The following is a 16762-nucleotide window of genomic DNA, read 5'->3' as shown; positions in this document are numbered from 1 at the left end:
GCGGCTCTTGGATATTGGGTATGAATGGAGAGGTGGATTGTGGCCTGTGCATCCAATGTGATGGGTTTATAAGGATGTCAATTGGTGGTAGAAATTGTCATTGGTGGTAGAAAGTGTCAATTTACTGGGGCAGCAATCGATGAATTGAGTGCCGTTTGAATGTCATTGGTGAAGGAAACGCCGACTTACAGTCATGGATGAACAGCTGAATCATAGTTCATTGGGTATCGATCAGACTGCCCGATCCGTTGAATTTATACATTCTCCAAGCGGAACGTACTGTCAGAGGCTTGAACACCCCACCATAATGAAGAGAAGAAAAGAAACAGAGCCTTTTGCTTGGTACGCTCAGTTCACCGCCTCATCTTCCACACCAATGGACTAACCCCACCTGCCAACCAATAACCTTGAACGTCACCAGATCACCAAAAAGTGTAAATACCCCGAAAACCTCCATACCGCAAAATTCATATGACTCGCCCTCCACATCGCAAAATCCTCACGACTCGCCCTCCATATCCCACTTTCACCAACTCGTGTGACCATAACTCAAGCTACACTCCACCAAACCCATCCAACTAGCCAGCCAAAATCCATCCCACCAACGAACACAAACATCCTTTTTTTGCAGCGACCAACTTCAAATCAAATCCAATGGCTATTTCCATGAAACCAGATCCTTGCAACCACTAACTCTCTCTTCGTGCAGGCAGCGAAGCTTTTGCCATGCACTGCCTATGTCACCCGCAGTAGCGAGACGTCACTCCGGAAGCATCGGAAAAGAGCCTTCCGCAACTCAGCCAAACGGCACTAAAATGCAATCCGGTGACACAAAATAATGTTGAACAGTTAAATTGAAAAAGATGCCAAATTGAAAAAGACAAATTGAAAAAGACAAATTGAAAAAGATGCCAAATTTAAAGCATGCCAATTTGAAGCAGCGTCATTGCCACTACCGTGTCAATGCTGCAATGCCGCGGTGCCACATTCTCCATGCGACTCAGCCAAATCGGTGCGGCGCTAGTCACTCGTGGATCACGGATCTTCCAACCGTGGATTTGCTAAAAATGACGAACCTCCATTGTGAAAACATGTACCTTTGAGAGCTTGGCGCTGTGCGTTTTCTGGAACAGACCCCACATTGCTGCGACCGAGCAAGAAAGCGTGAGCAGCCGACGGACACGGAACGTGCCAGAAACCCAAAATCACAACTTCTCCTTGAAATCCACCGCCAAAACCGCCTTTTCCGATCACAGCCCATATTTTAAAATTCTCGAGAAACCCCCGGATCAATCAAAACATGCACCGTCTTGTTGTGCTCAGCCCCGCGCTGTCACTGCACGGCGGCGCATCGGCACCGTTTTCCTGCGTTCTTGGTTGCTGCTCAGCAAGACAAATAAATACCATTTTCACCTCCATCGTCTTTTTTTCCAGTCTATTCCCATGCTGTCCTCGCTGCTGTCCCCGACCCCAAGTGGCTCCGCTTCAAAAAATTCCACTACTACCTCATCCCGCTAGTGGCCTTGGTGGTCTGGTGGGGCATGCTTATAGCCTTGATGCTGGCGTGGTCCATCCAGGGCCACCCCATGTACTCTTTCATGGACGGATACCACAAGCCCGTCTACATCTCCGATATTGGCGCCACAAACCTCCAGCCTTTGTTTATCTCGTGCACGGGGTTCCAGCTTATATTCTTTGTGGGCACCTTGTTGATGGAGTTTGTTTTGCGTAAGATGAGGAAGTTGCAGCCGTACGTTTCCAACAAACAGCACTGGTTTGCCATTGTCAGCATCGTCTGTGCCATGATTGGCCAGTTGGGCATTCTCATGGTGTCCATCTTCAACACCAACGCCTTCCACCCTGTGCACATCACCATGGTGGCTGTGTTCATTTTCTTCATCTTCTGGGCGTGTTTCTTCAACTTCCTCAATTCCTTCATTTTCGGCAATTTCCCGCTGAGATTGCACCCCAACCACGAAAAAGTCATTTTTGGCAAGCACCGCTGGGCCAACTTGTACATGGTGTCTTTCTTCTTCAAGCTCATCTGGCTCATTGCCGCCGTTGTTTTCGCCGCTTTCTTTGGCTTCTACATGAAAAACGGCGAGGACTCGAAATCCGCTTGTTTCGAGTGGACCATCTCCTTCTGGTACGGTCTTTTGCTTATTTTCTGGGCCATTGACCTCTTCCCATCGGCCGTGAAACACTACAGAGTGCACCACCCGGAGGAGTACGACACGGAGTTTGTCGACAGCCACAAACAGGAAACCGCCCAGGTCGGCGGCCACAATTCGTTCCAGCCTATTCCTAAACGCCATTCTTTCAGTTCTGGCATTGACGATACTACCTTGAACCTGCCTCCAAGAGCAGCCCATTTGCACGAGCCCAATTCCGTCAATGTGAACCCCTACGACGGTGCCATCACCGTTCCAGTGCAAGAACCCGACCAGGAGTTCCAGGATCCTTACAAGAGCCAGGTTCCTCCACAACAGACATACACAGGGGACGCCCGCGTGCACGAGTTCCTGCCCCAGCAGATACGGCAAATGCGGGAGGACGTTTAATGACGAATAAATTATCGGAAGCATCATTTGGCATGTAGATTTTGGCCGGTTTGTAGTATGGTTTTGGGGTGGCTGCAAAATGGTGTACGGGTCTTTCACCACAGTACCTAAGCGATGAGAATACCGAGTTCCTGCCCCAGCAGATACGGCAAAAGAACGTTTGATGAATGAATTATGGGAAATGTCGTTTGGAATGTAGATTTTAGTGAGTTTGTAGGGTGGCAACGGGGTGGCTGCAAAATGGTGTACGGGTCTTTCAGCACAGTACCTAAGCGATGAGAATACCCTAACTACTCTTCAACTCCATGCTTCTGAAGAAAAGACTCTCGCTGGGGCTCACGGCAACCCACAAGGTTTTCGTTCGTTCTCGCCACGGCGGATGCACGAAAATCGTCAGAGAACACTACCTCCGTGGCGATATACCGTGCTACTCCAAACTCTGCAGAATCTGTCCAGAAGTAGTCCAGCCTGATGCCCAGGGCAATTTGCCTGAATTTATACTTTCCGACTCGCCCTTGAAGCTCAAGGACGGCGTGGGCCATTACGTCATTGTGGACACCAACGTGGTGTTGCAGGCGATCGATCTTTTGGAGCATCCTGACTGTTTTTACGATGTCATCATTCCTCAGGTTGTGCTTGACGAGGTGAAGAACAGGTCTTTTCCTATTTACCAGAGGCTCCGTGCGCTTGTGAAGGCCGCCGACAAGCGGTTTGTTGTTTTCCACAACGAGTTCAGGGAGGACACTTTTGTCACCAGAATGAGAAACGAGTCCATCAACGACAGAAACGACAGGGCCATTCGCCGCTGTGTGAAGTGGTACAAAGATCACTTGAACGTGAAGAACAGCAGCACCCCTGTGAATATCGTGTTTGTGTGCAACGACCATGAAAACAGAGAAAAAGCGATTGCTGATGGCTCCGATGCCAGATCGCTTGTTGAATATATTGAAAGCTTGCCTGAAGGCGAGGAGCTCCGTGACTTGATTCCTACGGAAAACGAGTCGTTCGAAAAGAACGCAAACGAGATCTCGTTCCCAGAGTACTACTCTACGTCGAGAACCATGGCAGGCATCAAAAACGGCACCTTGTACCAGGGTGTGATGAACATCTCAGCATACAACGTCTTGGAGGGCTCCATCAGCACTCCAGCGTTCAAGAAACCGTTATTAGTCGTGGGCACGCATAACCTTAATAGAGCGTTCAACGGCGACCTCGTCATTGTCGAGTTGCTCCCTAAGGATAAGTGGAGAGAGCCTTCTTCGACTATTGTGGAGGAAAGCTCCATCGGTGCAAACGACAATGCCGAGGAGGATAGCAAAGAAAGCGTCATTTCCGACAAGGAGCGCCGTGTGTTGGCCCAAGAGGCTGTTAAGGCCACATCTGCTCACGAAAGAAAACTCCAACCCACAGCCAGAGTGGTTGGCATCACAAGAAGATCCTGGAGATTCTACGTTGGTCAGATCGCTCCATCTTCGGTTTCCGTTGAGGAGGACACCGGTAACTCTTCCAAGACCTGCTTTGTCATTTTGATGGACAAGCTTCTCCCAAAAATCCGTATCAAGACCAGAAAGGCCAAGGACCTTCTAGGGCAAAGAATTGTTGTTTCTGTGGACTCGTGGCCTGCCGACTCCAAGTACCCACAGGGCCATTTCGTGAGGAGTTTGGGTGAGATTGAAAGTGTGCAAGCGGAAACGGAGGCGTTGCTTTTGGAGCACGATGTGGAGTACAGACCGTTTTCCAAGGCAGTTTTGGACTGTTTGCCAAAGGAGGGTGAGAATTGGGTTGTTCCAGAGAAATTGGATACCGACAAGCAGTTGAAGCAGAGAGTGGATTTGAGAGACAAGCTTGTGTGTTCCATTGATCCTCCAGGATGTGTGGACATTGATGATGCTCTTCATGCAAAGCAGCTTCCCAACGGCAACTACGAGGTTGGTGTTCATATCGCCGATGTTACCCATTTCGTGAGACCCAATACCGCCTTGGACAACGAGGGTGCCTCTCGTGGTACCTCCGTTTACTTGGTCGACAAGAGAATCGATATGTTGCCCATGCTTTTGGGTACGAACTTGTGTTCTCTTAAGCCCTACGTCGACAGATTTGCCTTTTCGGTTATCTGGGAAGTGGACGAGAACGCCAACATCGTCAAGGTGGACTTCATGAAGTCTGTGATCAAGTCCAGAGAAGCATTTTCGTATGAGCGTGCTCAGAACAAGATTGACGACGAGTCTCAGCAGGACGACCTCACCAAGTCCATGAGAATCCTCCTCAAACTCTCTAAGAAGCTCAAACAAAAGAGATTGGACGCTGGTGCGTTGAACTTGGCTTCTCCAGAAGTGAAGGTCCACATGGACAGCGAAACGTCTGATCCTGGCGAAGTTGAAATCAAGAAATTGTTGGAAACCAACTCCTTGGTTGAAGAGTTTATGTTGTTCGCCAATATCTCCGTGGCACGCAAAATCTACGAGGCATACCCACAAACGGCAATGTTGAGAAGACACGCTCCACCTCCAGCCACAAACTTCGAGGAGCTCAATGAGATGTTGAGAGTGAGAAAGAACGGCATGTCCATTTCTCTTGAATCCTCCAGGGCTTTAGCTGACTCCTTGGACCGCTGTGTGGATGACAAGGACCCATACTTCAATACGCTTTTGCGTATCATGTCCACCAGGTGCATGATGGCAGCCCAGTACTTCTCGTCTGGTTCCTACGGATACCCCGATTTCAAGCATTACGGTTTGGCTGTTGATATCTACACGCATTTCACCTCGCCCATCAGAAGATACTGTGATGTCGTTGCACACAGACAACTTGCAGGCGCCATTGGGTACGAGAACTTGGACTTGAGCCACAGAGACAAGCAGAAGATGGAGATGATTGTGCGGAACATCAACAAAAAGCACAGAAACGCCCAGTTTGCCGGCAGATCGAGTATTGAGTACTACGTTGGCCAGGTGATGCGCAACAACGAGTCCGACCAGGAGGGCTACATCATCAAGTGCTTCAACAACGGTATTGTGGTGCTTGTGCCGAAGTTTGGCATTGAGGGTTTAATCAAGTTGGAGGTTCTTGGCGATGTGAACACGGCAGAGTACAACGAAGACAAGTACGAGTTGACGTTTACTGACTACAAGGGCAAGAAGAGGACGGTTGCCGTGTTTGACAAGGTGACTGTTGAGGTGAAGTCTGTGAAGGACGAGGTTAGCGGTAAGAGAAAGGCGCAGTTGAGTTTGGCATGATAGATGTATAATAAGATAATGGCATGAGGGAGTGTAGGTGGCAGGGTATTTTATGAGGCACGAGCAGCATAAATGGGCCGGTCTTGGAGGACAGTGAAAAGTAGAGGAATGAAAAGACGTCAAGTTGGAAGTTTAAAAATTTTGAAACGTACATGAGTGAAATGCTTATGGGCTCAAGATCACCATAGTAGTACTGCCCAGTGATGATGTCACACCAATTATCAAAAGTACAGAGATTAGGAAAAGTGGTTGGGTTATGACGATTTTTGATTTTACGAGAATGAAGTGATTAAAAAGTTCAAAGTGGGATCGGTGGCATTTATTCGAGATTGGTGACCAAGTGGTTCAGGCCAGTATAGAGTATCCTAAGCAATGGCGATTATCAACGAAAGCAAAGATATTTGAATTCTATTATTTCGTTTGATAAAACGACAATTATTTGGATGAAATGATCATAAATAGCTATTAATTTGTCAAAATCATCATTTATTGTGAAAATCATGTCATGATATCGAGATTGAGAACTGTCAGTACTGAGCATCTAAGGCAGTCACATAGATCAGCTTAAAGTACAGATATAGAAAACGTAAGCCAATGCCATCGTGTCGAATTAATAAATTGACGTTTTTGCATCGTGAAATAGGTGAAGTGACTGTGGTATTGTGAGCACCACCATAGTAGTCCGGTCCAGTGATGATGTCACCATGATCATCAAAAGTACAGAATTTGGATAAAAAAAAAGGACAATAATGAAACACGTTTACTAAATAATTAGTAAAAAAGGATATAACGAGTGGGATCGGTGGAATATCGAGATTGGGGACCACTTTAGTTCAGTCCAGTACTGAACATCTCATCTGTCACACATCAAGTACAAGTATATGGCATTTTTTTAATTCGGATGTCAAAAGACAAATACTCGAACTTAACTGTTTCCAAATAGCCTTCAAATCTGTCAATGAGAAAAAAATTACGTTTTTTGTGAAAAGCATGTCATGATACTGAGATTGAGATCCCCACATTAGTACTACTCAGACTGAGCATCTAAGGCAGTCACAAAGACCAGCTGAAAGTACGAATAATAGAAATTAAAGCTTATAGGGGGGGGGGGGGGCTATTTCATTTATAACCTGGCAAAACGCCTCCCCCACGATTCCCTCCCAATATCCCAAACCCCCCACTGACGTCGGATCGAATTTTTCACTCGGCTCGAGATCGTCCTGTGATATTCTCCACCTACACATTCTCTCTTCTACGTCTATTTACGCCCCAGGCAAGCACCCGGAAATCGCTGACGGGGTCTCAATGCTATGTAGTCTATTGTGCGTTGATATGGTTGACAAGCTGCTCGATGGTGATGATCTTGATGCCATGTTTCTTCGAAAACGCCAAACAGTCGTCCAAGCGCATCATGAGCCCGTCCTCGTCTCTGACAAGCTCACAGATCACAGCTGCCGGCTGCAAACCTGCCAATTCACAGAGATGCACTGACGCTTCCGTGTGGCCTCTTCTCTTATTAAGGAGCCCTGGCACGGCTCGTAAAGGCAACACGTGGCCTGGTCTGATGAAGTCGTCTGGCTTTGACTCCGCGTTGGCCAAGGATCTGGCGGTCAAGGCTCTGTCGTGGGCTGAGATGCCCGTAGTGGTTCCATGGGCATAATCGCATGTGACGGTGTAAGCGGTGCCGTGGCGGTCGGTTCTGTCCTTGAGCATGGGCTGGAGATCGAGTTTGTCGGCTCTTTCCGTGGACAACGGAGCACAAACATAGCCCGAGGAGTACCTGACCAAAAAGGCCATTTTCTCCTGGGTGGTGAGTTCGGCAGCGATGATGAGATCACCCTCGTTTTCTCGGGTTTCGTCGTCCATGACCACGAGAAACTCCCCCTTTTTGAACGCCTCGATGGCGTCTGGGATGGGTGTGAAGGACATGGTGGTGGAAGGTGGAGTGGAGGTGGTGAAGTAGTATCAGAAGTTGGCTGCGAATCCAGAGGCAGGAAGGTCAGGCGATTAGTCAGACGGACTAAGATGGCGGCTGACAAAAAAAAGACAAATGTGGAAAAACGGCCTTTTTTCGTTTTCCTGGTTTTGGAGGCAGATTTTTTTGATAGCGGCCGGCGGCTTTATATAGACGGACTGGCGGGGCGTTCGTCTCATCTAGTCTAAGCGGCCATGCGCCGGAAGAATGCAGCATGCTGTCAAACGAACCGACAAAAAGAAAGAAAAAGCATCCTGTCAAACGACGTTCCTTGTTTGTCGCCAAATGAAAGGTTATTCCGAATCGGCTTCCGCCAAAAACAAGCCTCATTCCACACCCTTTCTGGCGCCTCGTCTCGGTTCCTGCAGATCTGGAAATCCACAAATCACCATCAGCATGGAAAACAAGCCCACAGAGATACACGGCACGGCGCCCGACGGGGCGGTTTTCCGGTTTTATAAGGTTGATTTCGTCGATAAGCTTGTGGTGGGGATTGTCGTTGACGGCGTCATGGACGCCCTGTTTGATCTTCCGCTTTCCACTCTGAAGGTGATCGATGAGGGTGTGATGAAGGAGGACTCTTTGGGAGTCGAGCCGGTGGTTTTGGTCGGCGATCCGCAGAACTTGAAGCTTCAGGTCGTGGCGGGCCAGATCGGGAAGGTGATTTACTCGCTGGGGAACCGGAAGAATGTGATCTTGAGCATGGGTCTGAGATGGTGGGGCAGAGAGACCGAGGAGGGCGACTTTGACAAGTTGGTTTTTGTGTTGGAAAAGGTGAAGGAGTTGGTGGGGTAGCCAGGTGAGTGATGGAAGGAGATACTGCGAGAATTGAAGGTGTGGTCAGATTTGGATAGGGTGGGCACTGGCTGCCAATTGACCTGAATAAGTTTGCTTTCCCATTGCACATCAGTACGGAGGCAGTCGGGTTAGAAATTCGATTTCAGAAAGAAGATCTCCCATTGGATGGGAATGTAAGGCGTTTGGGAAGCTCAATGGCTATCAGTTTGCGTTGCTTACCTTTAACGCAATGGCACGAGAGAAAAATCACCCATCTTGAAAGAGGACTGGCAAAAGAACCCTCCGATAACTCTTTCGGGGCCTTCTCCAGCTTTAAAATTTGCCCAACGACGAAAATACTCAACTGAATCCAACGAATTGGTTCAATTGAAGCATTCTATGGGAAGGTTTATCACAAAAAGCTAATCTGAAACTCCCCCCCCTGGGATCGAAAGTCGCTACGCAAACATCAAAAGTGCTGGTATCACCAGCGACGGAATTGACACTGTGAAGGCGTGTGGGTAAAATGTATTAACTTGTATATATACACAGAAAAAGGCTGTACCTAGCACTCGGTTTCTTACTTCTTAAAATTTGAATATGGTAAATAGTTCATATCTGAATGTTGAAAAGGGCTTGCAGTGAAATTTCTGAATGACTTTATCTATGCCTTAGTCAAGCCATTATTCACATCCACAATCATTAAAAGAATGGAAAAGATAAGACTACATATCAACCGTTCAGGACGTGGATCCATATTAAAGTAAATAAATATTTAAATTGAAGCTGCTGCTCCACTCATAAGTACACCTCCTCTCGCCGACCCCAACGTCCCTTACAAAACACTGGTTGTATCATAAACTTTTATACGTTAGTACGGCGGCTCAAGAATTACGCCGCCCGCTGGCTGTTGCCCCCTATTTACAACATCTCGTACTCAACAAACACCTTCCCCACGTATCTATTCGACTCTCTGATACCATCGAGAAGCGTCTTCTCAAATTCGATGATCTCCTGCAATGGAACATTGCCCTCCAGGGTAAGATGCACGACAAGATTAAAACGGGCGCCAGCACTCAACACGGAGAGGTCCTTCACAGCGAAACGCTGGTCCGCAGACTGGGACAGCGCAACCTCTGTTTCGACAATCAGGCGAATCTGCTGGTAGTGCTCCAGCGCCGGTGAGTCCGAGCGGTCCACAAGTTCGAACCAGGCCTCTTTGAAAGTGCCCCAACCGGCGTGGATGATCAATATCGACACAAGACTACCACCGACCGCGTCCAACCAGGCCATGTTGAAAAGCACACCACCCATGACGGTAACAAACGCCACGGCAGCGGTCAACGAGTCCACACGGTGGTGCCACGCGTTCGCCACAAGCACCTTAGAGTTGGTCTCCTCTGCCACGTCCATGGTTTTGCGGTAGAGCACCTCTTTCACACCAATGGAGCCCAACGCGAGCCACGCTGCGTTGATATTGGGCAATTGTGGCCCGTCAGCCTCGTGCGTGTGGCCCTCGACGCCGTGAGAGTGGCCGTGGATCGGCACCAGGGCAACCCACTCGTAGGCCTGAGGAGGAAGCGAGTACTCGAAGATCTGGAGCAACGACGTCCAGCCCACAGAAATACCAGCGGCAAGAAGCACGCCACTCACCAAAAACGTGCCCACGGCCTCGATCTTGCCGTAGCCCAAGGGGAAGTGGGTCACGGAGCCTTCTTTGGAGGCCACATTGACCGTGGCCAATGTAAGGAAATCCGCCACCATATCGGAGAGCGAGTGGATGGCGTCGGCTATAAGCGCTTGGGAGTGGAAAACGACGCCACCGACGGCTTTGGAGCCCGCCATGGCGACGTTTACAAGAAGCCCAATCCATGTGATTCGGACGGCCGGATTGGTGGTGAACCCTTTACCCAAAAGCTCGTTTGGCTGATGGCTGTGGCTGTGAAACACGCCGTGGGAGTGGCCGTCCTCGGAGTGGGAGTGGCCGTGGCCTTCAGCCGTGTGGGAGTGGTCGTGGTCGTGTTTATGGTCGTGTTTGGTGGCGGAGACGTGTTTGTCGATGTTGGTCGGATTCTGGTCGTGTTTCGTATTTTTGACCGGAGAATTTCTCAAAGGCGCCACGGTGGCGAAAAGACAGCGGGGACTTAATAGAGTCATGCCCCTGGGGCGTGTTCTCGTTAGTAGGCGGCACGCTAGCATAAAGAGAAGTAGTAGATCGGTGCCGATAAGCGGACCGCGCAGGTGAGGATGGAGTGGTGGAGAAGAAAAGAGGAAAATTTTGGGATTTTTGGATTGGGGCGGGAAGCTTGGTATTTATGTTTGGAGAAAAGGGGGCTTTTTGGAATTGGGGTTTGAATGTGGGGTTTTGTGGATTCTGGGTTATGGTCTGGTGAGGCTAGTGGAGCGATGCGGGTGGGTGGTGGAGGTGGTTTCTAGAACATGGATTTTGGGGTTTTTGAAGATAAGGGTTTTTGATGGTTTTGGATGAAGATGGGATTTAATGTAATTTGGCGTTAAATGAAATTCGGCTTTAAATAGAAATTGGGTGAATGGCGGAAGAATAGTGTATGGTGTGGTGGAATCGATCCATTCACTCATCAAATATACTTCATCAGCAAGGGAAGAAAGAGTATGTATTTCTTACAATTTTGTAAATCGTAGTACAAGCACCAACATAAGCTGGTTTATATGATGCTTCATCTCAAAGAATGCTTCTCTAGTCGAGTTAAATGTACTTTCCATTGAACCTGACCACTTCGAGACAACTTCTTTAGCGTAATTCCCAAAATTTTTAACAACACGGGCTGACGAGCTGATTGAGTCCATTTTCTCTTTACGGCGAAAGTGACGATGTTGGGATTATCCTCTACAACATATTTGGCGTCTGAAAACGTCCCATAATTGTTTCCGACTGAACTGTGTCAGTCATGAATTAATCTCAATCAACTATGTAAATCAAAACTCGCTGCATGGATCGAATTGTAAAAAGTGTTAGCCTGCTTGCAAGAGTTGAACACTACCATACTTATAAATATAAAGTTAGTATTTGGCATATAACCGTGAGCATTTCAACCTATAGTTAAAGCTAAACCCATTAAATTAATTGAAACATTTATAGGTAATAGTAAGAATCTATACCGTTTAATCCATTCAGCAGGCAATTTATCCATTGATTCATTTTATAGATATGATGATCATTTATATTAGAATATACACCTTCTATATTATTAACTATATTATGATGGAATATATCCCTCTTATTAAATAGGTAGGTGGAAAATATGCCTTCTTTCGTAGGTATATCTCCCCTTTCCCAATCCACACACTTGACGTATCATTACTCTGGAATGGTGGGGTTTACTGTGGCTGGAGTTTCCGGTTTAAACACAAGCCAAAAACAGTGACAGCTTGATATAATTGCCAATACGAAAGCAATGACATGAACTGTAGGGCCCGTTGTAAACAGCCTGATATCGAAATACCGAGCGGTCACATACAACGCTTCCATTCCCGGAGTTGCGGCCAAAATTGAAAATAAACACCCAATTGGGCTGAAACCTGGAACGATTAATAGTGGAATATTTGGGTCAATGCCGCTCATCCAAAGCCCCGTAATGAGCAGGACAAGAGACACTGCGGCAAAACTCATGACTACCCAAGCAGCAAAAAGCTGCATACTCGTGCCAATTACATTTTCAGGCAATGATAAAATCTCATCGTTAGTTAAGCCTTCGTACCAGCAAACCCCGTCAACCAGTGTGGTGGGGCACGGTTTCATGTGTTGTACCTTCCTCAATTTACCTTGCAAATCACGGTATGTAAGCATGAACTTATCACCAAACTGAACGGGGTTTTCCATTTTGTTGAATTCTGCAATTTGGATGCCGACGTCTTTTAATAGTAGGTCTTCTACCGACAGTCCTTTGTAACACACCTTTTCAGAATTATCGTTCTCTCTGCATACTCCAGAATATGTCACGGTGTAGAATCCATGGGGCCATTGCTCTGGTAAGAGCTGTCCAATGTTCTGTGTTGATCCTTCTATGACCTTCTCCAAAGCGTTCACAGTGCTGTTCATCTCAGAAACTAGTGAACTGTCGTACTCACATATTTCATGGTATGCTCCGGTGATGTATAGGGATCGGTACATAAACGTTATGTAGAATAGAAGCCAACCCATGTAAAGCAATGCAGGAATAGTAGCTATTTGATTTTTGTAAGTGCTGTAGAATTTTTTGAAAGAGTGTTTTAGTCTTCCAGGCACAGATGTCGTCGTTTCTGGCACAGTCGGCCTCTGTGCTTCCAAGTCTATTTCTTCATTCATGGTGTTGTCTGTGACGTTGTCTTTCGAGACGTTGTCTGTGACGTTATCCTCCTTGACGTTTTGTACGACTTTTTGATTCATGACGTTTTCTTTCATGGGATAGTGGATGGTTAAATTTCGGATTTCTTTGGCCATGGTGACGACTTTATATGGAAGTGGAGGTGCCACACATAGTATTTGGCAATTCGGATACTTGCCTTATTTGCCATCCACGCAAGCTTCAGTAATGGTTGGAATGACCTGAACGGTTCTGGGTTGGAGTTCCCTGATTCGGAACTTCTTCAGCCAAGATTGATTTCTTGGGGCTTCTCTCGTGAGTAAAATACCACATTTGCAATTCCGTGGGTGATACACAAAAGTGGAACCTCCACAAGTTCTAGTGAAGATGACTTTCAGCAAATTTCGTTGACTGGCAAAACCGTTGACATAACATAACATTCTGTGAGTACGTTGGATGTTGTTTTTGACAAACAAGCTAAGTGCAACTACAGAAGACTATCATCAGCAACAAGTAGAACCTCCCTTTTTAAGTACTGAAATGAAGCCCATTATGGATTTGTTTCTCACGATTTCGTAAACCTAATTTCAAGTACCTTACTTCGATGCTTCGTTTTAAAAAGGTCCTGTCTGATCGAGTTAACCTTACTTTTCAATGAACCCCATACAGATACTCCTTCGAGACACAACCTCCTCGGAGTTCCAACAGCAAACTGCCGCCTGGCTTAGTTCGATTTTCTTCTTATGGTGGAAGTGACGAGTTGCGATATCAAAACATATTGGCATCTTGTGACACACTAGACTCCTTCCTTAATTGCAAGTAACCATTCCGCCATAAACCTCTGTAAATGAAAGCTTACGATATACATTGAAGGCTAAGGCATCGTAGGCCCGCTTCCAAGAGCTAGAATAGAACCATCATCAGTATACTGAACCTCTCAAAATAGTCTGTAATGGTGGAGATGATTCAATACAGAGGTGACCAGAGATATTTTTTCCTCCGCATTTCATCAAGCCATAACAGATAACAGAACGTTACAATTGCTAATACGATCGCAACCACATGAAGTGTAGGGGCTGGTGTGAACAGCCTAATTTCGAAATACCACGCGAGCAGATGTAAAGCATCTACCTTCAGTAATGCGGTCAGAAGTGGAAAAACAATCTGCAAGGCGCTGAGAGATAAAGCGCCACCTAGTGCAAGATCACGGTGGCTCTTCCACAAGCCCACACTTATCACGCCAACACACAAAACAACAAAAAAGATATTGAACCACGATACAGCAATCTGTATAGCCAAATATGCTTTGTCTTGAGGCAAGAATGATACCTCGTCGTTAGTTAAGCCCTTGTAAAAGCAAACCGGGTCACCCAGAGTATCGCGGCACGTTTTTCTTCTTTCTAATTCCTTCTCCAATTTACCTTGCACATCACGGTATGTCAGCGTGAACTTTTCACCAAACTGAAGTGGATTTTCAATTTTGTTGAACTCGGCAATTTGGACGCCGACGTCCTTCAATATAAGGTCTTCTGGCGATAGTCCTTTATAACACACCTTTTCAGAATCATCGTTTTCTCTACATACTCCAGAATATGTCACGGTGTAGAATCCATGAGGCCATTGCTCTGGTAAAGGCTGTCCAATGTTTTTTGTTGATCCCTCCATTGCCTTCTCCAAAGCGTTCACAGTGTTATTCATACTGGAAACTAGTGAATGGTCATACTCACATATTTGATGGTTCGCCCCTGTGACATATAAGGACCGATAAATATATGTTATGTAATATAGAAGCCAGCCCAAATATATCAAGGGATAAATAGCCAGTATTTGGTATTGGTAATTGCTGAAGACATCTTTGCAGTAGTCTCTTATTCTAGCAGGCGAATCCACAAAACTTGTCGTTTCTGGCACGAACTGGTTCTGATCGTCCAAGTCTATTTCTTCTCCCATGAGATGTCAGATGGTGGGAGATTCTGGAATTATTTGGGCTATGGTGCAGACTTTATAAGGAAGCAGGGGTGCCGATCATATTATTTGACAATTCGGGCGACTTACATTATTGGTCATCCAGGGAGCTACAGTAATGGTCTTAAAATGAAATCAAGGTCCGCGGAAGGATTCCTTGATTTTATCATTTTTAGAGGCAAGGTTGATTTCGAGGTTGAGGCCTCATGAACAGAATACCACATTTCCAGGCCCCTCGGAAATTAACGATAATGCATAACTTCATATGCGTCTCCAATGAATGTGATTTTCAGTGAATGTCGTCATTTCAGGTTGGCAATTTGTTTTTTCCATTTTTGTTATTTCAATAGAGGTTCGGTGAGTACGTTGAATGCTGTTTTGACAAGGTAGATGTAAGTATTTAGGGATCTTTGAACGGAGCTAGTCTGGAAGCTGATAATATGATCTTATCTCTATGTAAAAGTGAATGAGGTTTTCCATTTGATCAGATGTATTCAAAAAAAAAAAAAAAAAAAAAAAAGAAGATATATATGTATAAGTAGATACACATCAGCAGCAAGTGAAATAGAATACTTGATTTCGTGGTATGAAAATCGTCTTGGATGGTTTTCAGCCACAATGGCTTCTACACTTATTTGCTTCATGAAATAGTATTAGATTACTTCTAGATACGTCAAGGAATAGGCGTATGCATATACAAGAAAGAAAAAGCTTACTTCAGCGTAATACATCGTTCCACTGAGTGTAGACAGACCAATATTGAAATACCACTCAGTTGGGGATAGAAACTTATCTTCATGTGGACTTAATAAAGGCATGATCACAAGCATGCTGCAAAAAAGCAGAATCAAATGAAACACGTCTATCCAAAATCCTAATGTTGACACTCCGATTGAAATGCCCACAAACACCAACACTATACGATTACCAAAGAAAGAAACCCGTCTAGGCCTCGTGCTGTTAGGAAGGTAACCACTATCACTATCTGTTACTCCCTCGTGATAGCAAACCTCCTTTTCACCTGTGTTGCGGCACCTGAGTCTTCTTTGTAACTCTTCATCCACTTCATTCTGCAAATCACGGTATTTCTGCTTGAACTTTTCCCCAAACTGCACTGGATCGGCCATTTGGTTATACTCGGCAATCTGAATGCCGATGTCTTTTAGTACAAGGTCCTCCGTCTTGGATCCTTTGTAACAGACTTTCTGGGAACCCTCATTTTCTCTGCAAATTCCAAAATAACCCATTGTATATGTCCCGTTGGGTCATTGCTCCGGCAAAAGGTGAGAAACATTATTTGTCGAGCCTTCAATAACATTCTCCAAGATATCAACTGTTTTGATGATGTTCAGGGCAAGTGAATTGTCATAATGGTAAGCTTGGTAGCTTCCTTCTACTTTATACAAAGTATTGTAAACGTGAAACACGAAGAAAATTTGCCATACTTGGAAAAGCAATAGAGGAACGTACCAAAACCTATTCACGATACGTTTTAGGGGCATTCCTCCAAATTTAGCTTGAAGCTTTTCCAGTATTGGTGTAGAGCGGTGAAAGCCTTCTTCGTCTGAAATCCTGGGCCCCGGTTTTTCAGTGGTCATATTGAAAATGTGGGATTAAATTGCGGGTTTTGAGGTTTATATAAAAGCTTATGCTTTATAATAATAATGTGGCTTCAAATTGAGGATTTTCAAAGAGCCTTTGTTTTGCTTACATAGAGCCACCGAGTGACCAATCCGGGATTTCATTATTGCTGGCGTATGAATTTCCATGACCCCGAATTATGTGATTCTGCCTCTGAAGCTGAATTATGAAAACAGACAGGGTAAACGTGTTCAAGCATACTCACCTTATATCTTCGTTAAAGGTTTTGAAAGGTTCACGTTTTGATGTTAGTATTCAATACAGGTTCTAGAATTCTAAAATAGC

General features: G+C 45.8%; 5 protein-coding genes across 5 annotated transcripts; 3 read left to right on the top strand and 2 right to left on the bottom strand. All coding sequences in view use genetic code 12, as the record gives it.

The window, feature by feature from the left end:
- Positions 1-1586: 1586 nt before the first annotated feature.
- On the top strand, positions 1587-2561 carry CXQ87_004616 (uncharacterized protein; the record flags this gene model as incomplete). Its single annotated transcript, XM_025483053.1, has 1 exon — positions 1587-2561. One exon carries the CDS (start codon positions 1587-1589, stop codon positions 2559-2561), a length of 975 nt encoding a protein of 324 aa, XP_025337996.1.
- Positions 2562-2866: 305 nt separating this feature from the next.
- CXQ87_004615 (exosome catalytic subunit) lies at positions 2867-5797 on the top strand (the record flags this gene model as incomplete). The annotated part of the gene is made up of 1 exon (XM_025483052.1): positions 2867-5797. The coding sequence occupies one exon, from the start codon at positions 2867-2869 to the stop codon at positions 5795-5797; it is 2931 nt and encodes a 976-aa protein (XP_025337995.1).
- Positions 5798-7114: 1317 nt separating this feature from the next.
- RIB3 (3,4-dihydroxy-2-butanone-4-phosphate synthase) lies at positions 7115-7726 on the bottom strand (the record flags this gene model as incomplete). Its single annotated transcript, XM_025483051.1, has 1 exon — positions 7115-7726. The coding sequence occupies one exon, from the start codon at positions 7724-7726 to the stop codon at positions 7115-7117; it is 612 nt and encodes a 203-aa protein (XP_025337994.1).
- Positions 7727-8168: 442 nt separating this feature from the next.
- On the top strand, positions 8169-8567 carry CXQ87_004613 (uncharacterized protein; the record flags this gene model as incomplete). The annotated part of the gene is made up of 1 exon (XM_025483050.1): positions 8169-8567. The coding sequence occupies one exon, from the start codon at positions 8169-8171 to the stop codon at positions 8565-8567; it is 399 nt and encodes a 132-aa protein (XP_025337993.1).
- Positions 8568-9470: 903 nt separating this feature from the next.
- On the bottom strand, positions 9471-14821 carry CXQ87_004612 (uncharacterized protein; the record flags this gene model as incomplete). The annotated part of the gene is made up of 3 exons (XM_025483049.1): positions 9471-10710; positions 12320-13016; positions 14065-14821. 3 exons carry the CDS (start codon positions 14819-14821, stop codon positions 9471-9473), a joined length of 2694 nt encoding a protein of 897 aa, XP_025337992.1.
- Positions 14822-16762: the final 1941 nt, after the last annotated feature.

This window comes from Candidozyma duobushaemuli (genome assembly GCF_002926085.2).
Source record: "Candidozyma duobushaemuli strain B09383 chromosome Unknown E_B09383, whole genome shotgun sequence".
In the NCBI taxonomy this organism is placed as follows: Eukaryota; Fungi; Ascomycota; class Pichiomycetes; order Serinales; family Metschnikowiaceae; genus Candidozyma; species Candidozyma duobushaemuli.
Note: the sequence above shows the minus strand (reverse complement) of the source record. Positions and strands in the feature narration are given on the sequence as shown.